Source organism: Oncorhynchus clarkii, chromosome 7, assembly GCF_045791955.1.
Source record: "Oncorhynchus clarkii lewisi isolate Uvic-CL-2024 chromosome 7, UVic_Ocla_1.0, whole genome shotgun sequence".
Taxonomy (NCBI): domain Eukaryota; kingdom Metazoa; phylum Chordata; class Actinopteri; order Salmoniformes; family Salmonidae; genus Oncorhynchus; species Oncorhynchus clarkii.
Genome location: NC_092153.1, coordinates 38,186,172 through 38,207,132, shown reverse-complemented (window position 1 = coordinate 38,207,132; position 20,961 = coordinate 38,186,172). Strand labels below are relative to the sequence as shown.

The following is a 20,961-nucleotide window of genomic DNA, read 5'->3' as shown; positions in this document are numbered from 1 at the left end:
TTCGATTGATATGAAAAATAACCAAGACTATGTAAATGTACCATCCAGGCATAACTCTGACGATCAAAATATATGTTGTGTTTTTGAGTTGTGAGTCATTTATGACTGAAGTGCGATGGAGAGCTGATCTCCTGTTTCAGGAGACTGAGCTGAGAGATGATGATATAGAGGGATGTCTTGTTTACGGTCACACACAAACAGAGCCAGAGGATGGAAACTAAGCAGACTTGTATTTAATTCTTTCAGATTACAAGGAGATGGCATCTTAAATCAGACCACCCTGTTGAATACACCTGTCTGAATGCTCTTCGGGAACAAGGAGACCGTGGCAGGATCATCAGGCTGGTTGTGGCGTCGCCCCAGTCCCATCTCACTGAGGAACAGAGGAGTCCCCAGAGAAACGCACAGTGATGGAGGTGCCACTGGTGAACTTTGAGAACATGGATGATATCGGCATCAACATGGGCGACCCCAGTGAGTCGGGGTACCCCACTTCACCCACCTCAGAGGCGGTGCCTGATCAAAACCTAGTCACCAATCGTGTGACGTCACAAAATTCGGCACAGCATCGTGGGCACCAGATCAGGCCTGAGGGGTTTTCTCCCTCTACACCACCTACACTGACTGCTAAAGGACAATCTAGATGCAACAGTCTGCTGTCCAACTTCAAACTCCTGATGAACAGTGAAGGTTCGCCGATTGACAGCATCTTCAATCAGCTGGTTCAGGAGTGCCGTGACAACGAAGAAGACCTGTTTGGTGAGAAGCTGGAAGTGAAGGACGGGAATCAGAAAGTGGTCATCAATATTTCAGGCATGATGTTCGAGACACAACTAAAAACACTATCACAGTTTCCAGACACCCTGCTAGGAGACCCCGCGAAAAGGATGTACTACTTCGACCCCATGAAGAACGAGTACTTTTTCGACAGGAATCGTCCAAGCTTCGATGGGATCTTGTACTTCTATCAATCTGGGGGCAAAATTCGAAGACCTGTCAACGTCCCCTTAGAGATTTTTGCAAAAGAGATTGTTTTCTACAAATTAGGAAAAGAAGCTATGGAACAGTTCCGTGAAATTGAGGGGTTCATAACAGAACCCGAGCCGCTGTTGCCCACCAACGAGGTCCATAAGCAGTTTTGGCTCCTTTTTGAGTATCCAGAGAGTTCCAGTGCAGCTCGGTCAGTGGCCCTGGTGTCTGTCTTTGTCATTGTCATCTCCATCTTCATTTTCTGCCTGGAAACTCTTCCAGAGTTCCGTGATGACGTAGACTTTATCACCACCTTTTCCCTGGGTCTCAATGGAACTCAGGAAGGACCTGCTTCAGTACAAAACAACTTGTTTGCCTATTTCACAGACCCCTTTTTCATTGTGGAAACTATCTGCATAGTTTGGTTCTGCTTTGAGCTTGGTGTACGCTTTGTGGTCTGCCCGAGCAAAAGTGACTTCTTCCACAACATTATGAACACCATTGACATTGTCTCTATAATCCCCTATTTTGTAACCATGGTGACAGAGCTGTGGACCACGCCAGATACAGACATCAACTCCAGCCAGAACATGTCACTGGCCATCTTACGCATCATCCGTCTAGTGCGAGTCTTCCGAATCTTCAAGCTCTCGCGGCACTCCAAGGGGCTTCAGATCCTGGGCCAAACCCTGAAAGCTAGTATGAGGGAGCTCGGTCTGCTGATCTTCTTCCTCTTTATTGGAGTCATACTCTTCTCCAGTGCCATCTACTTTGCTGAGGTGGACGAGCCCCAAACACAGTTTGTCAGTATCCCTGACGGGTTCTGGTGGGCTGTGGTGACAATGACCACTGTGGGATACGGGGACATGTGTCCTACTACTCTGGGAGGCAAAATGGTGGGGACTCTTTGCGCCATTGCCGGCGTGTTGACCATCGCCTTACCCGTCCCTGTTATCGTCTCCAACTTTAACTATTTCTACCACCGGGAGACAGAGCAAGCAGAGAAACAAGTGATTGATGATGCGACAGAGGCTGCTCAGAAAGTATCTGATGCAAACAGATATGAGTATGGTAGTGCAACCTCTCCTAGCATGAGCAAAATCAATGGTAGAGTGCAGGATGACAGGAATGACATGTAATCTGTTGATCATTGAAGTTATTATAACCAAGGGCATGACAAACTAAGAAATCAAACATATCTAAATACTAAAATGCACTGATTTCATTTTTTTCTGTATTTTATATTCCATTCATAGCAGCGTTTGTGCACATGGTATAGTATTCATCTCTCACAATATTCAAAATAAGAAGCTAATATTAGTTATCAGCCTGACTGATCTGCATGTGGATGTGTCAAAATGCAATTAAGATTATATATAAACAGTTACAGCAAAAAAACATTTACAGTTTGAACTGGACAGATCTTGAGTATATGTGGCATTATAAGCTTACAAATCCTGCAGTTGTATTTGGCGTGGCATGATGATACCTTAGCATCAGGCAATTGTGTTCATTAAATTGTTTTCATGAAAAATAGAAATTACACGGTGAACTACATTTCATTTTCAAAGACATGAGCAAGAAAAACACCCTTGGATCAGGGGCTTATGTTACACCACATGTTCATGGTATACTTTCATGGCATAGTAAGCACCAGTAAGTGCAAAACATGCTGTCGGCAACTCTAGTTTTTGACACTATTATGCTGCGGTAGTTTTATCCCACTAGCAATCCAATAACGCAGTAGTTTTATCACACAATCTATGTAGACACTAACTAGACCCTTTAGGGCAGCACTTTATAATGACACCTAGTAATGAAGCATTTATAATGGATTAGTCAATAGTTTATGCATGTATTATTTAAAATGTTAGTAGGCTAGTTATTAACAGCTTCATAAACAACTTTTTAAAGTATTTTTTAGAATGATTCATTAGATCATTAATAATATGTTTAATATAGGTACTAATCATTAGTTAAGTCTTTTTGCGTGGCCTAATATAAATTGAGTGTTATAACGTTAGACAATATTAAAAGTGAGTACTGCTGGAATGGTAGCTCCTTAAAGGGGCTATCAGCAGTTGGTACATCCATTTTCGGACTTAGAAATTAATGACATGTACCCATTGATTCTTGAAGAATATAATTTATAAATTCCTCATCAGCTTACAGTAGTTCAACGGTCGTACCCCCATCACACCCAAAATATAAGCTTGTTTAACTCCAGTGTTTGTAAACAAAGGAAATGTAAACAAAGGAAATAGCCTCAAAACATGTTTAAAACTATAAAAACAGTTTTATTAAAACAGTCCTTGCATCCATAGCTCTCTCTCTGTGAATTTGAGAGTGGCTACAATTCTCCAGCCCCATCTCTCGGCTTTTTACCGAAACAAGTGGGGGCCTGAGCTTTGCTATTGTTTCAATTGCTGATTGCCACTTTAACATCTCAAAATAGCCGAAAACATATCAATGGTAAAATAATAAGCACACAACACAGGATGTTTTACGGAATTATACTGAACATTTTATTCCCAAAAACGTTTGTAAAACAACTGTTTGCAAGGACGTGAGGAAGAGTTGTAAATGCAAATGTTTGGCTAATGTTGTCAACCTCGCAAACGCAAATGAATCATAAAACAGGGAGATGTAGCCTACACACAACAGCTGGCCGTATCAGACATTCCTTCATTACTACTGATATGCGATTGAGGTAGAAATGTTACATGTATGATTTGCAGGAAGATACTGTATAACCTTTAAATGCTTGCAGCACTTCAGACTTTTAACCACGGACTATTTTCAAGATGTGCTTTGTTTGGCGACACTTTTATTGTGCCGTTAAAGGTAGTACGTTTTAAACGTAATGGGATAGTTCAGCAAAATGATGTATTCAATATTTGTTTCCTCGTAAGCAATCTATAGACTGCGCTAAGGAGTTACTGCACACTTTTTTTTAATTTTGATTGATTTATTGATTTTGAAAATTATAATTAGGGGTTGGATCAGCTTTAATATTGTAAATAGATTGTGGCGTCTATCAATGTAATTGTCTGCATCATTTCCAATCCCCCATATATATTTTTTTATAAATATACTGTATATTATTTTAAATATATACATGTAAATATATTTTTCTGTACATATAATTTCCCTTATTATTTTCCCCTAACACTCCTCACCTAATTGGAGTAAACTAAAGGACAACAAAATTTTTGCTTCTACTTCCAGCTTACACATACTACACACATTTACAGACACAGTATATTTGACGTTCGTTATCTTTTGTTTGTTTTAGTCCCATTCTTCAGTTACCCTCATCCCCTCCCATCTATCTCTAAAGACCATACAGTTTTGATTTCTATTTGCCATATATTTTTCAACTGTGCTGTGATGGTTCACAAAAGTTCTGAACCTATTTTACAGACACAGTATATTTTACATTAGTTATCTTGTTTAGTTTTGTTTGTTTTTTTCTCCCACCCTTTAGCACGCTTTGGGTTTGGCATAAAAGTCACTGCCAAGATACGTTAATGTTAGCATTTTCCACCGAAAAATGTTACTTTACTCAACATTGAGCGTGTCTGAGGTTATACATCACACCATTACAACAGTGTGACTGTTTCGGGTTCAAATGTTCCGTATAAATCTTAAACATCCTCTCTATTATGTGCTTATTGTTTAACCATCGATATGTTCTAGGGGCCATTTGAGACCTTAAGGAACATCAGGTACTGCAGGAATATCTACCAATGGCATATCCATATTTTGTATGAGAAATAACACTGGTAACTCCCGTGTGAATGACTAGCTTACTATCATTTACAAAAGGTGGGAGTAATGTGCAGTACCGGTCAAAGTTTGGACACACCTACTCATTCAAGGGTTTTTCTTTTTTTTCCTAATTTCTACATTGTAGAATATACTGAAGACAACAAAACTATGAAATAACACAAATGGAATCATGTAGTAACCAAAAAAGTGATAAACAATATATTTTAGATTATTCTAAGTAACCACCCTTTGCCTAGATGACAGATTTGCACACTCTTGGCATTCTCTCAACCAGCTGCATGAGGAAAGCATTTCCAACAGTCTTGAAGGAGTTCGCATATATGCTGAGCACTTGTTGGCTGCTTTTCTTTCAAATCTGCAGTCCAACTCATCCCAAACCATCTCAATCGGGTTGTGGTTGGGTGATTGTTGAGGCCAGGTCATCTGATGCAGCACTCCATCACTCTCCGTGGTCAAATAGCCCTTACACAGCCTGGAGGTGTGTTTTGGGTCATTGTCCTGTTGAAAAACAAATGATAGTCCCACTAAGCACAAACCAGATGGGATGGTGTAAAGCTGCAGAATGCTGTGGTAGCCATGCTGGTTAAGTGTGCCTTAAATTCTAAATAAATCACTGACAGTGTCACCAGCAAAGCACCCCCACACCATCACACCTCCTCCGTGCTTCACATTGGGAACCACACATGCAGAGATCATCCGTTCACCTACTCTGCATCACACAAAGACACTGCGTTTGGAACCAAAAATCTCAAATTTCGACAGATTTCCACCGGTCTAATTTCCATTGCTCGTGTTTCTTGCCCCAAGCAAATCTCTTTTTCTTATTTGTGTCCTTTAGTAATGATTTCTTTGCATCAATTCGACCATGAAGGCCTGATTCACATAGTCTCCTCTGAATAGTTGATGTTTAGATGTGTCTGTTACTTGAACTCTGTGAAGCATTTATTTGGGCTGCAATCTGAGGTGCAGTTAACTCTAATGAACTTATCCTCTGCAGCAGAGTTAACTCTGGGTCTTCCTTTCCTGTGGCGGTCCTCATGAGAGCCAGTTTCATCATAGCGCTTGATGTTTTTTATGACTGCACTTGAAGAAACTTTCAAAGTTCTGGATTGACTGACCTTCATGTCTTAAAGTAATGATGGACTGTCGTTTTTCTTTGCTTATTTGAGCGGTTCTTACCATAATAGGGCTATCTTCTGTATACCACCCCTACCTTGTCACAACACAACTGATTGTCTCAAATGCATTAAGAAGCTGGTTGAGAGAGAATGCCAAGAGTGTGCAAAGCTGTCATCAAGGCGAAGGGTGGCTACTTTGAAAAATATCAAATATCAAATATGTTTATTACAAGGTGTTATTTATAAAGCACTACCCCCTTTTGCAGGTTAGCTACATTGCCTGTGACTTAAATCTTCAGTGCATGTAAAAATTCTACACGGCACAAGGTTAGAGACTAATTGTATGCATCACAAACAAAGTGCAGGAATTAAACCTAAGTAATGGCATCAAGTCAAAATATGTTGGCCTTAAACCTCTTGGATCTACCCATCCCAGATCCGGGAGCGTTGTCATCAACTACAGTAATTAGCATAATGCAACAGACAAAAACCGGACACAAAATATTTTCTAGAAAATATTCATATTCATGAAATATAGTGAAACACAGCTTAGCCTTTTCTTAATCACCCTGTTATCTCAGATTTTGAAATTATGCTTCACAGCCAAAGCAAGACAAGCATTTGTGTAAGTTTATAGATAGCCTAGCATAGCATTATGCCTACCTAGCAGCAGGCAACCTGGTCACGAAAATCAGAAAAGCAATCAAATTAAATAATTTACCTTTGATGAGCTTTGGATGTTTTCACTCACGAGACTCCCAGTTAGATAGCAAATGTTCCTTTTTTCCAAAAATATTATTTTTCTAGCCGAAATAACTCTTCACGTTTGGCTGAGAATTCGACCGGAAATTGCGGTCACGACAGCGTCGAAAAATATTCCAAATTAGCTCCATAATATCGACAGAAACATGGCAAACATTGTTTATAATCAATCCGCAAGGTGTTTTTCAAATATCTTTTCGATAATATATCAACCGGGACAGCTGTATTTTCAGTAAGACCTGGAGGAAAAATAGCTACCTCTGTCTATTACGCAATAATTACTCTGAGAGCCCTCAGCCGGACACTTACGCAATGTAGTCGCTTACGCTCATTCTTCAACATAAAGGCGTGAAACTATGTCAAAATGCTGTAGACACCTTGGGGAATATGTAGAAAAAGGAATCTGGTTGATAGCCCATTCACTGCTCAATAGGGACGCATCGGAAACACAGAGCTTTCAAAACATGAGTCACTTCCTGATTGGATTTTTTCTCAGGCTTTCGCCTGCAATATCAGTTCTGTTATACTCACAGACAATATTTTTACAGTTTTGGAAACTTTAGAGTGTTTTCTATCCTAAGCTGTCAATTATATGCATATTCTAGCATCTTGTCCTGACAAAATAGCCTGTTTACTTTGGGAACATTATTTTTCCAAAAATAAAAATAGTGCCCCCTAGATTCAACAGGTTTTAATGCATTTTCATTTTTACATTGCTATGTATTTCAGGAAAAAAATCCCACCCTGTTACTTGTATGCACAAAGAAGTAACAGTAGATTCAGTTTAAGCTCGCATAATTGATAACATCATAGGGAAATATGTTGACTCTCGTGAAGATGATAATTAATAGAAAACTATCAAAAGAGGAGAGAACAAAGACTCATACCTCTTTGCACTCTAGTTGATTGAAGTGTTATTGTAATAATTGCTGTCATCGGCCTTGTAGGGCACAGTGTGCCGAAACAATGAAACACTGGAATCGTGCACGAACAAATGTAAGTGTGACAGTCCTAGTGACTTTCTCTAACATTTCACTCATACTGCATTTACCTTCATTCCTTACCATGTATTTGAGATGATTATGGAATAACTCATTTGGCTTTAGGAATGGGAATTGTGAAGAATAATGTGAATGATATTAATTAATCAAGAAATGAACCATTGCTTTTACAAACGTTGGATATTGTTTAGTCCTGTGATAGGCATGGCACCAAATCATGGCAACCCATATGCATGCTACACTAAACTTGAATATTCATATTGTTGTCAGTTACACGAACAATGACATTGCAGAAATGGCGTTGGATACATTGAGTTGCTCGGTTCAACAGCGCAATGGACAATATTTTTGTGAGATATTCCAGTATGGGATTGGTGTATGAACCATAGTATTGAGTGTGTTCACAAAGGACATATACGAATTTGCAATGACAATAGACAGAGAGAAGAAAACATGTTAGGGCCTAAAAAGGGTATTTTTAATTTTGATTATCAAAACAGCAATACTTGCCATCCTGACAAAAGTTGTAATAAGATGGATGCCTATGATATCAGTCAGTTAGTTACTTAAGCCCTTAACAAAAGTATATAAAGACGGATTATGTATTAATAGTGTACAATATACAGTATGTTTAATTACATATGTGCTATGCATTATTTATGAAATGGAGTGCCTTTAATTAAACATGTACCCTACTTAACTACACTGAGCGTTTTCCTTTTGATTTCAAGTCGTTCACAGAGACATCAAAGACATACAATGATTTCGGAAAGCATTCATACCCCTTGACTTTTTCCACATTTTGGTACGTTACAGCCTTATTATAAAATAGATTAAATCATAAGGCACTGCATCGCAGCGCTAGCTGTGCCACCAGAGACTCTTGGTTTGAGCCCAGACTCTGTCGCAGCCGGCCGCGACCGGGAGGTCCGTGGGGCGATGCACAATTGGCCCAGCGTCGTCCGGGTTAGGGAGGGTTTGGCCGGTAGGGATATCCTTGTCTCATCACGCACTAGTGACTCCTGTGGCGGGCCGAGCGCAGTGCGTGCTGACCAGGTCGCTAGGTGTACAGTGTTTCCTCCGACACATTGGTGCGTCTGGCTTCCGGGTTGGATGCACGCTGTGTTAAGAAGCAGTGCGGCTTGGTTGGGTTGTGTTTTGGAGGACGCATGGCTCTCGACCTACGTCTCTCCCGAGCCTGTACGGGAGTTGTAGCGACAAGACAGTAACTACTAACAATTGGATACCACGAAAAAGGGGGTAAAAAAATAGATTAAATTGTTTTTTCCTCATCAACCTACACATGATATCCCATAATGACAAAGCAAATAAAATTCAGAAATTTATAAAAATATCACATTTACATGAGTATTCAGACCCTTTACTCAGTACATTGCTGAAGCACCTTTGGCGATTACAGACTCAAATCCTCTTGGGTATCACGCTACAAGCTTGGCACACCTGTATTTGGGAAGTTTTTCTTGTTCTTCTCTGCAGATCCTCACAAGCTCTGTATAGAACTGAATAGCACAGCTATTTTCAGGTCTCTCTAGAGATGTTCGATCGGGTTCATTTCGAGACTTGTCCCGAAGCCACTCCTGCATTGTCTTGGCTCTGTGCTTAGGTTCATTGTCCTGTTGGAAGGTGAACCTTCCCCTCAGTCTGAGGACCTGAGTGCTCTGGAGCAGGTTTTCATCAAGGATCTCTCGGTACTTTGCTCCGTTAATCTTTCCCTCGATCCTGACTATTCTCCCAGTCCCTGCTGCTGAAAAACATCCTCACAGTATGATACTGCCACCACCATGCTTCACTGTAAGCATGGTGCCAGGTTTCCATCAAACGTGACGCTTGGCATTCAGGCCAAATAGTTCACTCTTGGTTTCATCCGACCAGAAAATCTTGTTTAACATTGTCTGAGAGTTCTTTAAGTGTCTTTTGGCAAACTACAAGTGGGGCTCCTGTGCCTTTTACACTGGAGGTACTTCCGTCTGGGCACCCTACAATAAAGGCCTGATTGGTGGAGTGCTACAGAGATGGTTGTCCTTCTGGAAGGTTCTCCCATCTCTATAGAGAAACTCTGGAGCTCTGTCAGAGTGACCATCAGGTTCTTGGTCATCTCCTTAATCAATGCCCTTCTCCCCCGATTGCTCAGTTTGGCCGGGCAGCCAGCTCTAGGAAGAGTCTTGGTGGTTCCAAACTTCTTCCATTTAAGAATGATGGAGGACACTGTGTTCTTGGGGACCTTCAATCTTGCAACATTTTTTAATACCCTTCCCAAGATCTGTGCCTCGACACAATCCTTTCTCGGAGCTCTAATATGAATATGAAAAACTCTGAGACCAGGTTGACACGCCAACAGGCTCTTTGGAAGGGTTTCCGGAAAAAAGGCTTTCATTTAGAGAGCAAGCAACAAATGTAAATGCCTGGAGTAAATGCCTGCAAAATGGCATTGGAACCTTGATTTGAACTGGTGCTATGGTCAGGTAAGACAGAAATAGAGCAATTTGGCCCTGCACACCGGTGGTTGGTTTGGAGTCAAAGAGGATGCATCTGCATAAATGTACGTCATATCTACTGTAAAATATGGTTGTGGATCTTTGATGTATAGGGCTGTTTTGATTCCACTAGTCCTGGGGCCCTTGTTAGGATCAAAAGCAGCATGAACTCTACCAAATGGTCAATTTCCGCCAAAATCTACATTTTGCAATGGTCGTCTCTGAACTTAATAAACCCCATTGGAAACATGTTGTTTGAAATAAGGAGGGCAGTCCATAAGCAAAGGATATGAAGGATCTGGAAATATTTTGTATGTAGGACTGTTCTAAGATCCTTCCCAATGTGTTCTTCAATCTCATAGAACATTTTAGAAAAAGGCTCAGTGTCATTATCGTCACAAGGGGAAGGTGCCCGGAGTATTGAAAACAGGGGTACCAAATCATTTTCAAGACAATTTTTTTTCTATTTTATTACTTGTTAAACAAAATCTCTTTCACTGCGCAATTGTATTATTATAAAATAATACAATTTTTTAAAATTGCATACAATATAGCTCAATTTGAAATATTATCAATCAATCAAAGGCATTCATAAAGCCCTTTTACATCAGCTTATATAACAAAGTGTTTTACAGAAACCCAGCCTAAAACCCCAAACAGCAAGCAATGCAGATTGCGGTGATAATTAAAAACTCCTTACAGAGAAACCTAGAGAGGTACCAAGCTCTGAGGGGTGGCCAGTCCTCTACTGGTTGTGCCGGGTGGAGATTATAAGAGTACATGGCCATTAAGGACAGATTGTTTTTTAAGATTTTCAAATGTTCATAGATGACCAGCAGGGTCAAATAATAATCACAGTGTTTGTAAACAAGGGACAAGGTTGCACATCCGGTGAACAGGTCAGGGTTCAATTCGCACAGGACACCAGATAAGACAGGAGAATTACACCAGAAATAACAGACTGACTCTAGCCCCCCGGCACATAGACTACAGCAGTAAACATACTGGAGACTGAGACGGGGGAGGTCGGGGGACACTGTGGCCCCGTCAGGCGATACCCCCGGACAGGGTCAACCAGGGAGGATATAACCCCACCTACTTTGCCAAAGCATAGCCCCCACACCACCAGAGGGATATCTACAGACCACCAACTTTACTACCCTGAGACAAGGCTGAGTACTTTTTTGCTCATTTTTATAAAATGTGCCAATAATTTTGGATGTGACTGTAGAATGTTGCTAAAAAATAAACAACCTGAACCAATGCTGTAGGCAGAGGTGTCATGCCTATTGTAACTGAGGGTGGTAACAATTAATGCAAATACACTGTATATAGCTTGGCCATCAGAGTCCACTCAAAAATGTCTGATGCATGACATCACTGGCTGTAGGCCTATACTTCTACAGACCAGCAGAGACATGAGGTGGTGAGAGGACTGGTAGTCAGCATGTGACACCAGGCCTGGTTTCTTGTTAACACTTTGTGTTAACTGTTATTAATGACTTCGGTGCTGTAGTCAGTCAGTGTGATGATGGCATTTCTCTCACTCTCTAACCTTTTCTCAACAACACAAGGGACTCCCTCATGTGTGACTGCCTGAGAATGTGTCATGTCATAGGAGGATGGGTTCTTTTTATATCTGATACATGGCAGAGAAAGAGGATGCCAAGTGCTTGTTTCCTCAAACACTGTGTTTCAAATCAAAAGAGTGAGTGGGACAGAGATTGTTTGAAGATAGGGGATGTCTACTCTATATGAAGGGCCTTATCAATTAAAGGAAAAACACAACATAGCATTTAAAAAGATCAGAGATGGCTATTTTTAGAATCCCCGCCAGCTGGTAAAGGATATGAAGTGTGAAATACTCCAGGGATGTGAAATAGAGGAGAGATTGCTGGCTTAACTTAGAACTGAGAAACTATTACCATAATTATTACCATAATTCTACATGCTAGATGTATAATATAAGGTTATGTGCTTGACAACGGCTTTGAAAGACATTGCTTCAAAAGCAAAAGCAGCAAATTAAATACAAAACTGTCACGTTCTGACCTTAGTTCCTTTGCTTTGTCTTTGTTTTAGTATGGTCAGGGCGTGAGTTGGGTGGGTTGTCTATGTTCGTTTTTCTATGATTTTATATTTCTGAGTTTGGCCTGGTATGGTTCTCAATCAGAGGCAGCTGTCAATCGTTGTCCCTGATTGAGAAGCCTGTTTTCAATTGTGTTTTGTGGGTGGTTATTTTCAGTCGTTGTGTGTCTGCACCAGACAGAACTGTTTAGGTTGTTTCTTTGTTTGTTGTTCAGTTTTTGAATTAAATATCATGAACACTTACCATGCTGCACCTTGGTCCTCACCTTCTTCCCACAACAGCTGTTACAAAAACAAATGAATCTTTTATGAGATGATCTGTCTTGGCTTCCTACGGTAAGAGCAGACATGAGACTGTCACACAGGGCACAGGAAATATGCTGTATGTTAATATGCACGTGTGACACACAGCACAGATTGATGCATACACATTGTTTCTGTGTTTTCTATGTTTGTCAGTTTAGAGTAGATTGTATGGGTGGCTGTATCATTATTGCCAGTTCAATTCATCGGACCTGCTACTTGACTTTGGCCATTGTCATGTCAGTCACTGTCTGTGGGGTTTGTTTGGAGTCTGTTGTGATCAGATTTCTGCTACTCATGCGAGAAGTTAGTGCCTAGCCATATGGCCTGCCCTTGCGCCCCACTGATCACTGATGGTGTATACTTATATCTTCAACTGACTGACCAGCTTGATAGTGTTGTGCCATGAAACAGACGGGTGGCAGGCACAAGGTCGAACACAAAGTGAAGCAGCCTTCATTATTCATCCGGTAGGCCACAAAGAGATCAAATCCATCCTGCCTTGATACCCCTGATACCGCCAAAAAAAATCCATTCAAACATCCAACGACTGGCTTGGCTGACGCTATGACATTACACATTATAACTTACCACTAATGGTTCGATGATTATCAGTTTGACTCAATTCTGTCCTTCCACTCATTTCATTAGTGACACGCTTGTCCGATGCTTTACTAATACAGTGGATGGTCTCGTGCCAAACCACAGGCAGTGAATCTTATATCGGTGTGGCTCGTGTTACTGTTTTGTCAGCAGACACTCAATAAGCCAATTTTAGAGCTTCTCACCTAGCAGTTTGTGTACCGAAGTGTCCTCTGGAAGACAGTCCCTGGAGTTCAACGTAAAGGCTAGGCGCTGGCTGGCTGCTCACAACCTCTAAAGTCTCCTCTCCCCCGACTATCTTGATTTTTCTCCCCTGAATGTAACATACTGGAGGGAAACAGTGGCATTAGCCTTAAACGCACCCTTACCTCAACAGGAATTTGACTAAGCAACGGTCATCAAAATGGATAAAAGGACAAATACAGTTCTGATTAATGTAACAGATGCATAATGGAGTAAGATACTCAACATTTTGTTGTATTTCATATTCATCAAATATTCAATTAATTATAGCACATAAACAAAGCAAACTGAAAGAAGAAAAAAACGATGGATTCCAGAAGTTTTGATAGGAATTCAGGTGTTAAATTGAATGTCAACATTCAAATGTCATATTTGAATCAACAAATGAAATGACAAATGCCAAAATGGCCTATTTATGTTTTTGTATTATAGTGCTAGAATAATGTTTGAAAATAACATCTCATTTGCATATATACAGTACTTGTGCAAAATGTAATACATTTGCATGAAATTATTCTCAGCATCTTTTTAAAGGTGATTTAGCTTCCATTGCAGTTGAGTTACTTTGAAAACATTTGTGGTATAAATATTACCTTGGTGCGTTAATCCCCGTCCAAGGGTCGCCTTTGAAATTGATGCGAATCAGAAACCACACTCCACTGTTGACATTTTGAAGGGGACTGGCGTTTGTTTGAGTGGTCATAAAGTGACATTTCCGTGATTGTAAAATCAACGGGAAAATGTGCTTCGTACAACCAACAGTTGGAATGTGCATTGCTTTTCTTTTTAACCCTTGTGTTGTCTTAAGGGTGAAACATGACCCGCCACTATATTTAACAGCAGAGAACCTCCTAAATTATATTTTTTCAACTTGAAATTTGATGACTTTTCCTAGACTGACCCCAACATTAGAAAAAGTGAAACATCGCTTTGTTCATATTTTCATGAAAGCTGTACACCACCAGAGTACAAAGATTGACATAGGGTCATTTTTAACCCGGCAGTTGTAAAATCATTTACACAGCACAAAAACCACAAAGACACACACATGCGCGCGCACGCGCACACACACACACACACACACACACACACGAGAAATTGAGATTGTGTGCTACTGATTGAACTCAGACAAAACTAAAACTGTCTTGTGCATGTGCAGCATCTCATGACCCCACACATGACTAAAGTTCACAGACAAAATATAAACAATTTCAGACAAAATAATCAAAATAAATAAAATTTGAAAGCATTGTTTACTAATGGGGAATGCAGTCAAAGGCTATAAAGGTGCTGCAGAGGACAGCTGCAGTTCTCTCTTTGCTGAAGCTATGAGTGCACGTTTCAGTGCCCAACAGGTGGCAGATCAGATTTTTTCAGATGTGCAGGAGGAACAAGAGAACAATGATTTAGAAGAGAAGGAAGTATCTGAAGAAAAAGATGTGGAAGAATACAACCCAGAGCACGATGCATCATCTTCAAATGAAGAGGAAATCCCCCAAGCTGAAAGAGAGACATTTTTTGTCTAAGAACAGCAAAATAACATGGTCCTTGTCACCATGTGACAACCGGGGCAGGATGGCAGCACAACATGTCATATGGATGACCCCAGGGCCAACAAGACACGCAGTTGCCCATGCCCAGGACATCGCCTCAACATTCTAAACTCAGCAAAAAAAGAAACGTCCTCTCACAGTCAATAGAGTTTATTTTCAGCAAATTGAACGTATAAATATTTGTATGAACATAACAAGATTCAACAACTGAGACTTATATTGAACAAGTTCCACAGACATGTGACTAACAGAAATGGAATAATGTGTCCCTGAACAAAGGGGGGGTCAAAATCAGGCCTCGCCTTGTGTCATGATACCGTTAAGGCATTCGTTAGGGTAAATCATCACAAATAAATCACTATCTTAGAAAAAATAAACACAATTTCTGAACTTCCAGAGTTTGAATCATGAAACAATAACTTGAAAATACACTTGCCATGGTTGACTTTCATTATAACGGTGTTTACGATCTGTTGATTATATTATGCAAATAACTGGCGAGAGAATTTATGAAGAATGACCACAATCTTTCATTGCAGTCGGATTTCTTAACTTTCATCAACAGAAAATGAAAATGTGTCATTCAAGAGTGTTTACTCAGTTATATTCTCTTGTATCATCACAGTCTATTTAGCAACATTATTCAATTGATTTTGTGATGATACTGAAGATTATACCATGGGCCCCTGTACTAATTATTATTTACTGTGTTTGGCCTCTGAGATAACTGTCTGCCCTGTAGATAACCATGGCATTCTGCAATGAATAGATGGCAGACAGGGTGTCAAATCAAATTTATTTGGTCACCTACAAATGGTTACCAGATTTTATTGCGAGAGTAGCGATATGCTTCTAGATCTGACAGTGCAGCAGTATCCAACAGGTAATATTTACCAATTCCACAACATAACCTAATATCTAACAAAAGCTAATAAACACAATCTAGTAAAGGAATGGGATTAGAATATATCAGTATAAAATATATGGATGAGCAGTGACAGAGCGGCTAAAACGAAATAGATAGTAAAGAAGATGTTTGTTTTTTATTTCACCTTTAACCAGGTAGGCCAGTTGAGAACAAGTTCTCATTTACAACTGCGACCTGGCCAATAAAAAGCAAAGCAGTGCGACACAAACAACAGCACAGAGTTACACATGGAATAAACAAACGTACAGTCAATAACACAATGGAAATAAATATATATTCAGTGTGTGCAAATGAGGTAAGATTAGGGAGGTAAAGGCAATAAATAGGCCGTAGTGGCGAAGTAATTACAATTTAGCAAATAAACACTGGAGTGATAGATGTGCAGAAGATGAATGTGCAAGTAGAGATACTGGGGTGCAAAGGAGCAAAAATAAATAAATAACAATATGGGGATGAGGTAGTTGGGTGGGCTATTTACAGATGGGCTATGTACAGGTGCCATAATCTGTGAACTGCTCTGATAGCTGATGCTTAAAGTTAGTGAGGGAGATGTGAGTCTCCAGCTTCAGAGATTTTTGCAATTCGTTCCAGTCATTGGCAGCAGAGGACTGTAAGGAAAGGTGACCAAAGGAGGAATAGGCTTTGGGGGTGACTAGTGAAATATACCTGCTGGAGCGCGTGCTACAGGTGGGTGCTGCTATGGTGACCAGTGAGCTGAGATAAGGAGGGGCTTTACCTAGCAAAGACTAGATGATTTGGAGCCCGTGGGTTTGGCGACGTGTATGAAGCGAGGGCCAGCCAACGAGAGCATACAGGTCACAGTGGTGGGTAATATATGGTGCTTTGGTGACAAAACGGATAGCACTGTGATAGACTGCATCCAATTTGCTGAGTAGAGTGTTGGAGGCTATTTTGTAAATGACATCGCCAAAGTCAAGGATCGGTAGGATAGTCAGCTTTACGAGGGTATGTTTGGCAGCCTGAGTGAAGGATGCTTTGTTGTGAAATAGGAAGCCGATTCTAGTTTTCAGCTGTGCTAACATGATCGCAAAAAGGTTTTCTAATGATCAATTTGCTTTTTAAAATGGTAAACTTGGTTTTGGAACAGATGGCGCGGCTGTATTCAGTGAAAGGAGTAACTCTCCGCTGGTCTGTTGTTGTCCCTAGACAAAAAATCGTATATAGGATTCCAATTTAAAAAATTGAATAGAAAATTCTAGCAGATTTTGGAACCGATCCTATAGGACAAGCTATGACAACTAAATTAGATCCAACTGTTGCGTCAAATTGACCATCTTGGTGGTTCTAGTGTTAAGGTGCGTGCACAAACACTCCCATATTTAGCGTGCACGCCCCATAGGTATGGAAGTTTGCAGTCATGTGTCAACATGGCGTTCATGTATTAAAAATAAAAAAACTGAAATGTAACATTTACATAAGTATTCAGACCCTTTACTCAGTACTTTGTTGAAACACCGTTGGCAGAGATTACAGCCTCAAGTCTTCTTGGGTATGATGCTACAAGCTTGGCACATCTGTATTTGGGGAGTTTCTCCCATTCTTCTCTGCAGATCCTCTCAAGCTCTGTCCGGTTGGATGGGGAGGGTCGCTGCACAGCTATTTTCAGGTCTCACCAGAGATGATCGATCAGGTTCAAATCCGGGCTCTGGTTGGGCCACTCAAGGACATTCAGAGACTTGTCCCGAAGCCACTCCTGTGTTGTCTTGGTTGTGTGTTTAGGGTTTTTGTCCTGTTGGAAGGTGAACCTTCGCCGCCAGTGTGAGGTCCTGAGTGCTCCGGAGTAGGTTTTCATCAAGGATCTCTTTGTATTTTTCTCCATTCATCTTTCCCTCGATCCTGACTGATCTCCCTGTCCCCGCTGTTGAAAAACATCCCCACAGCATGATGCTGGCAGTTTTCCTCAGACATGCCTCAGACAGGCCAAAGAGTTCAGTCTCATAGCAAAGGGTCTGAAATCTTAAGCAAATAAGGTATTTTTGTTATTTTATTTTTTATACATTTGCAAGAATTTCAAAAAACCTGTTTTCGCTTTGCCATTATGGAGTATTGTCTGTAGATAGATGAGGAAATACATAAAGTGTGGAATAAGTCAAGGTGTCTGAATACTTTCTGAATGCACTGTACCTCTCTGCCTCCTCATTATTGAATTGCACTTTCACAATGTCACAGACATAATAGGTTTACAGCCCCGGAGGGCCTGAGGGCTCATTCCACCAGATGTATGGCTACCACTTGGGCACTGTTCAAAGGCATCTCTTATGAGATATTTGCGATGTGGCATGTTGGGTCGCCCCTCATACGTTTGAGGTTTTTACCAACTGGACGTCACTGCACCTTTGTTGGCGCATATTGTCTTCAGTGTCGAAGCCTCTGAGAGGTGATGCTTTTGGGACTACCCTAGCTTCGGAGAGCATGTCTGCGATATAGGAATTGGCCATATCCCCATAGTGAGAAATAAAAATGGGTATTTGAAAGTGAACTCGAGGTTACTTTCGTAACCCTGGTTCTCTGATAATATGAGTGAGATCTCTTTGCCTAGTATAAAGGTCCTGGATGGCAGGGAGCGTTCTGGGCTTTACGCACTACCCTCTCTAGCGCTTTGAGTTATCAATATCAACCATATATCCTATACAGTTGTGGCCAAATATATTGGTACCCTTGCACATTTCTTAAATAATTCCCTATTTCTTCTAAAATAATACATTTTGTATTAAAAATGTCATAAATCAGATCAGTGTTTGAAGAACTTGACTGGCCTGCACAGAGCCCTGACCTCAACCCCATCAAACACCTCTGGGATGAGATGTTTGACGAGCAGATGTCCACAAACTTTTGGTGATGTAGTGTATCAACATTTTCCTCTGGGCAAGTCTAGAGAACATATCTAAAGATAACCACACACAATTTGGTGAATGCAGATGCTTACAAAAATAAGTTGGGATGTGTGAAGAGTTGGCAGTTAAAGACAAGTACACTGCATTTAGACTACCAAATACTAAATGCCTATTTTGACCCAATCGCCATCTCTCCAAGTAAGTTCCTAAATATCGTCCAATTTTTAATACTTTTCCATTTTTGTAATTTAATGTCGTGAGCTTTGAAATTATTGACGTATGTCCATTTTAGTGGTTAAAATTAATTAAAAAGTTGATGACGGTGGTATGATAAACAAATGATTATATATTTTTTTACCTTTAAATGTCTACTTATTGAAAATACTAATATTAATGGACCAATATACCAACAAATCTGAAAATGGATAGAAACATGTAATTTCAGCCTTTGGTGCCTGGTCTTAAGCAGGACAGATGTCGGACTTAGGTTTCCTCTCACATGGTCTGGTCATTAACCTTGAGGGACAGCATACTGCAGCGCAGCAGGAGTCACCACTCTGTAATCAGTCATCAATCTTTATCTCTTGGGACATTACCTGTTTTTGCTGGACTCCAACCCATTTTGTCTGCTGCATAGATTTATAAGTTAGAGACTGCAGTAACCTCAGTCTGACTTCAAAGAAATCAGTACTATTCAAAAAGAATACACATCAGTTGAAAATGCAGCAATGTGAAATCACTTAAAGTGACAGACAAAAAAGTCCCCAATTTGTCTATAGATCACATATATCCCAGTAATTTCCTTGTTATGGTTCACATTGTGAAGATTAGATCACCCGATTGAGAGTCATTATATAAGGTTTACTCGTTACTGATGGATGACAGGTCATCACAAACTAATCTCTTAAACCACTCTGAATTATTGAAGAAGACCAAAATGTCAGTTGCATTATTTAGAAGCTTGCGGTAACAAAGTCTGGCGGTGGAGAATTCTAGGTCAGGAAAGGGCTGGGGGTGTTCCCCCATGGCATCACAGTTGAAGGTAATGTAAACCTTTGACCTTGTGGTATCTTTCACAGAGGATTTTAAAATAATGTAACAAAGACTCCTATTTAAATAGACATTTAAAAACACATTCAAAGATTTTCCTCCACACACATTATACTCACTGATATTTTTACAGAGATACAAAAAAATATATATATATATAATAACACCTGTTTTAAGTATTTTCACAACTAAACACTAAAACCAACAAAAACATTTAGGGAGACTTTTGACTTGCATATGTCAACTCAAGAGACCCTGGTGTCAGAGTACAATTTCCACGAACTTACCCAGGTACGATCTGTCAGACTGCTCCCTTCGGATCTCCTATGTATTACAGAAACCAGAGTTTGGTTTCCAGAGAGCCCAGGATGAATGTTGCATAAGAAGCCTGCTGTCCCTAACAGGAGCATAACCTCCTTTCTGAACAGGCCTGGCCTCCTAAGGAGTTAAGGAGTTGTTTCACTGTGGGTCACCAGGCCCAAGTCTCTGCCTTCCCCACCAAGATGCAGGGTGTGTCCATCTGTTTGACCTCCATATCAAATGATGCTTAACGAGCAGATAGAAGGTACACATGCTGACACACACACACAACAATTTTTTTTTTTTTTTTTTTTTTTTTTTACCTTTATTTAACCAGGCAAGTCAGTTAAGAACAAATTCTTATTTTCAATGACGGCCTGGGAACAGTGGGTTAACTGCCTGTTCAGGGGCAGAACGACAGATTTGTACCTTGTCAGCTCGGGGGTTTGAACTCGCAACCTTCCGGTTACTAGTCTAACGCTCTAACCACTAGGCTACCCTGCCGCCCCGAAATGATTTATCTGCTGTAGATATAATATATTTCAACAGATATTTCAACATATACAATGCCTTCAATATTCATGCCCATTGACTTATTACACATTTTGTTGTGCTACAGCCTGAATACAAAATGGATTTAAAAACAAAATCAATCTCACCCATCTACACACAATAACCCCTCATGACAAAGTGAAAACATGTTTTTAGATATTTTAGCACATTTAATTGAAAATTAAAAACAGAAAAATATCATTTCCATAAGTATTCATACCCCTGAGTCAATACATAGAATAACCTTTGGCAGTGATTAAGCTGTGTCTTTCTGGGTAAATCTCTAAAAGCTTTGGCACACCTGGATTGTTCAATATTTGCCCATTATTCTTTCCAAAATTCCTCAAGC

General features: G+C 40.2%; 1 protein-coding gene across 1 annotated transcript; it reads left to right on the top strand.

Moving 5' to 3' along the window:
* The first annotated feature begins 410 nt into the window (after positions 1–410).
* Positions 411–2,108, top strand: LOC139414219 (potassium voltage-gated channel subfamily A member 10). The gene has a single exon (XM_071162113.1). It carries the CDS (start codon positions 411–413, stop codon positions 2,106–2,108), a length of 1,698 nt encoding a protein of 565 aa, XP_071018214.1.
* The last annotated feature ends 18,853 nt before the right edge of the window (positions 2,109–20,961 follow it).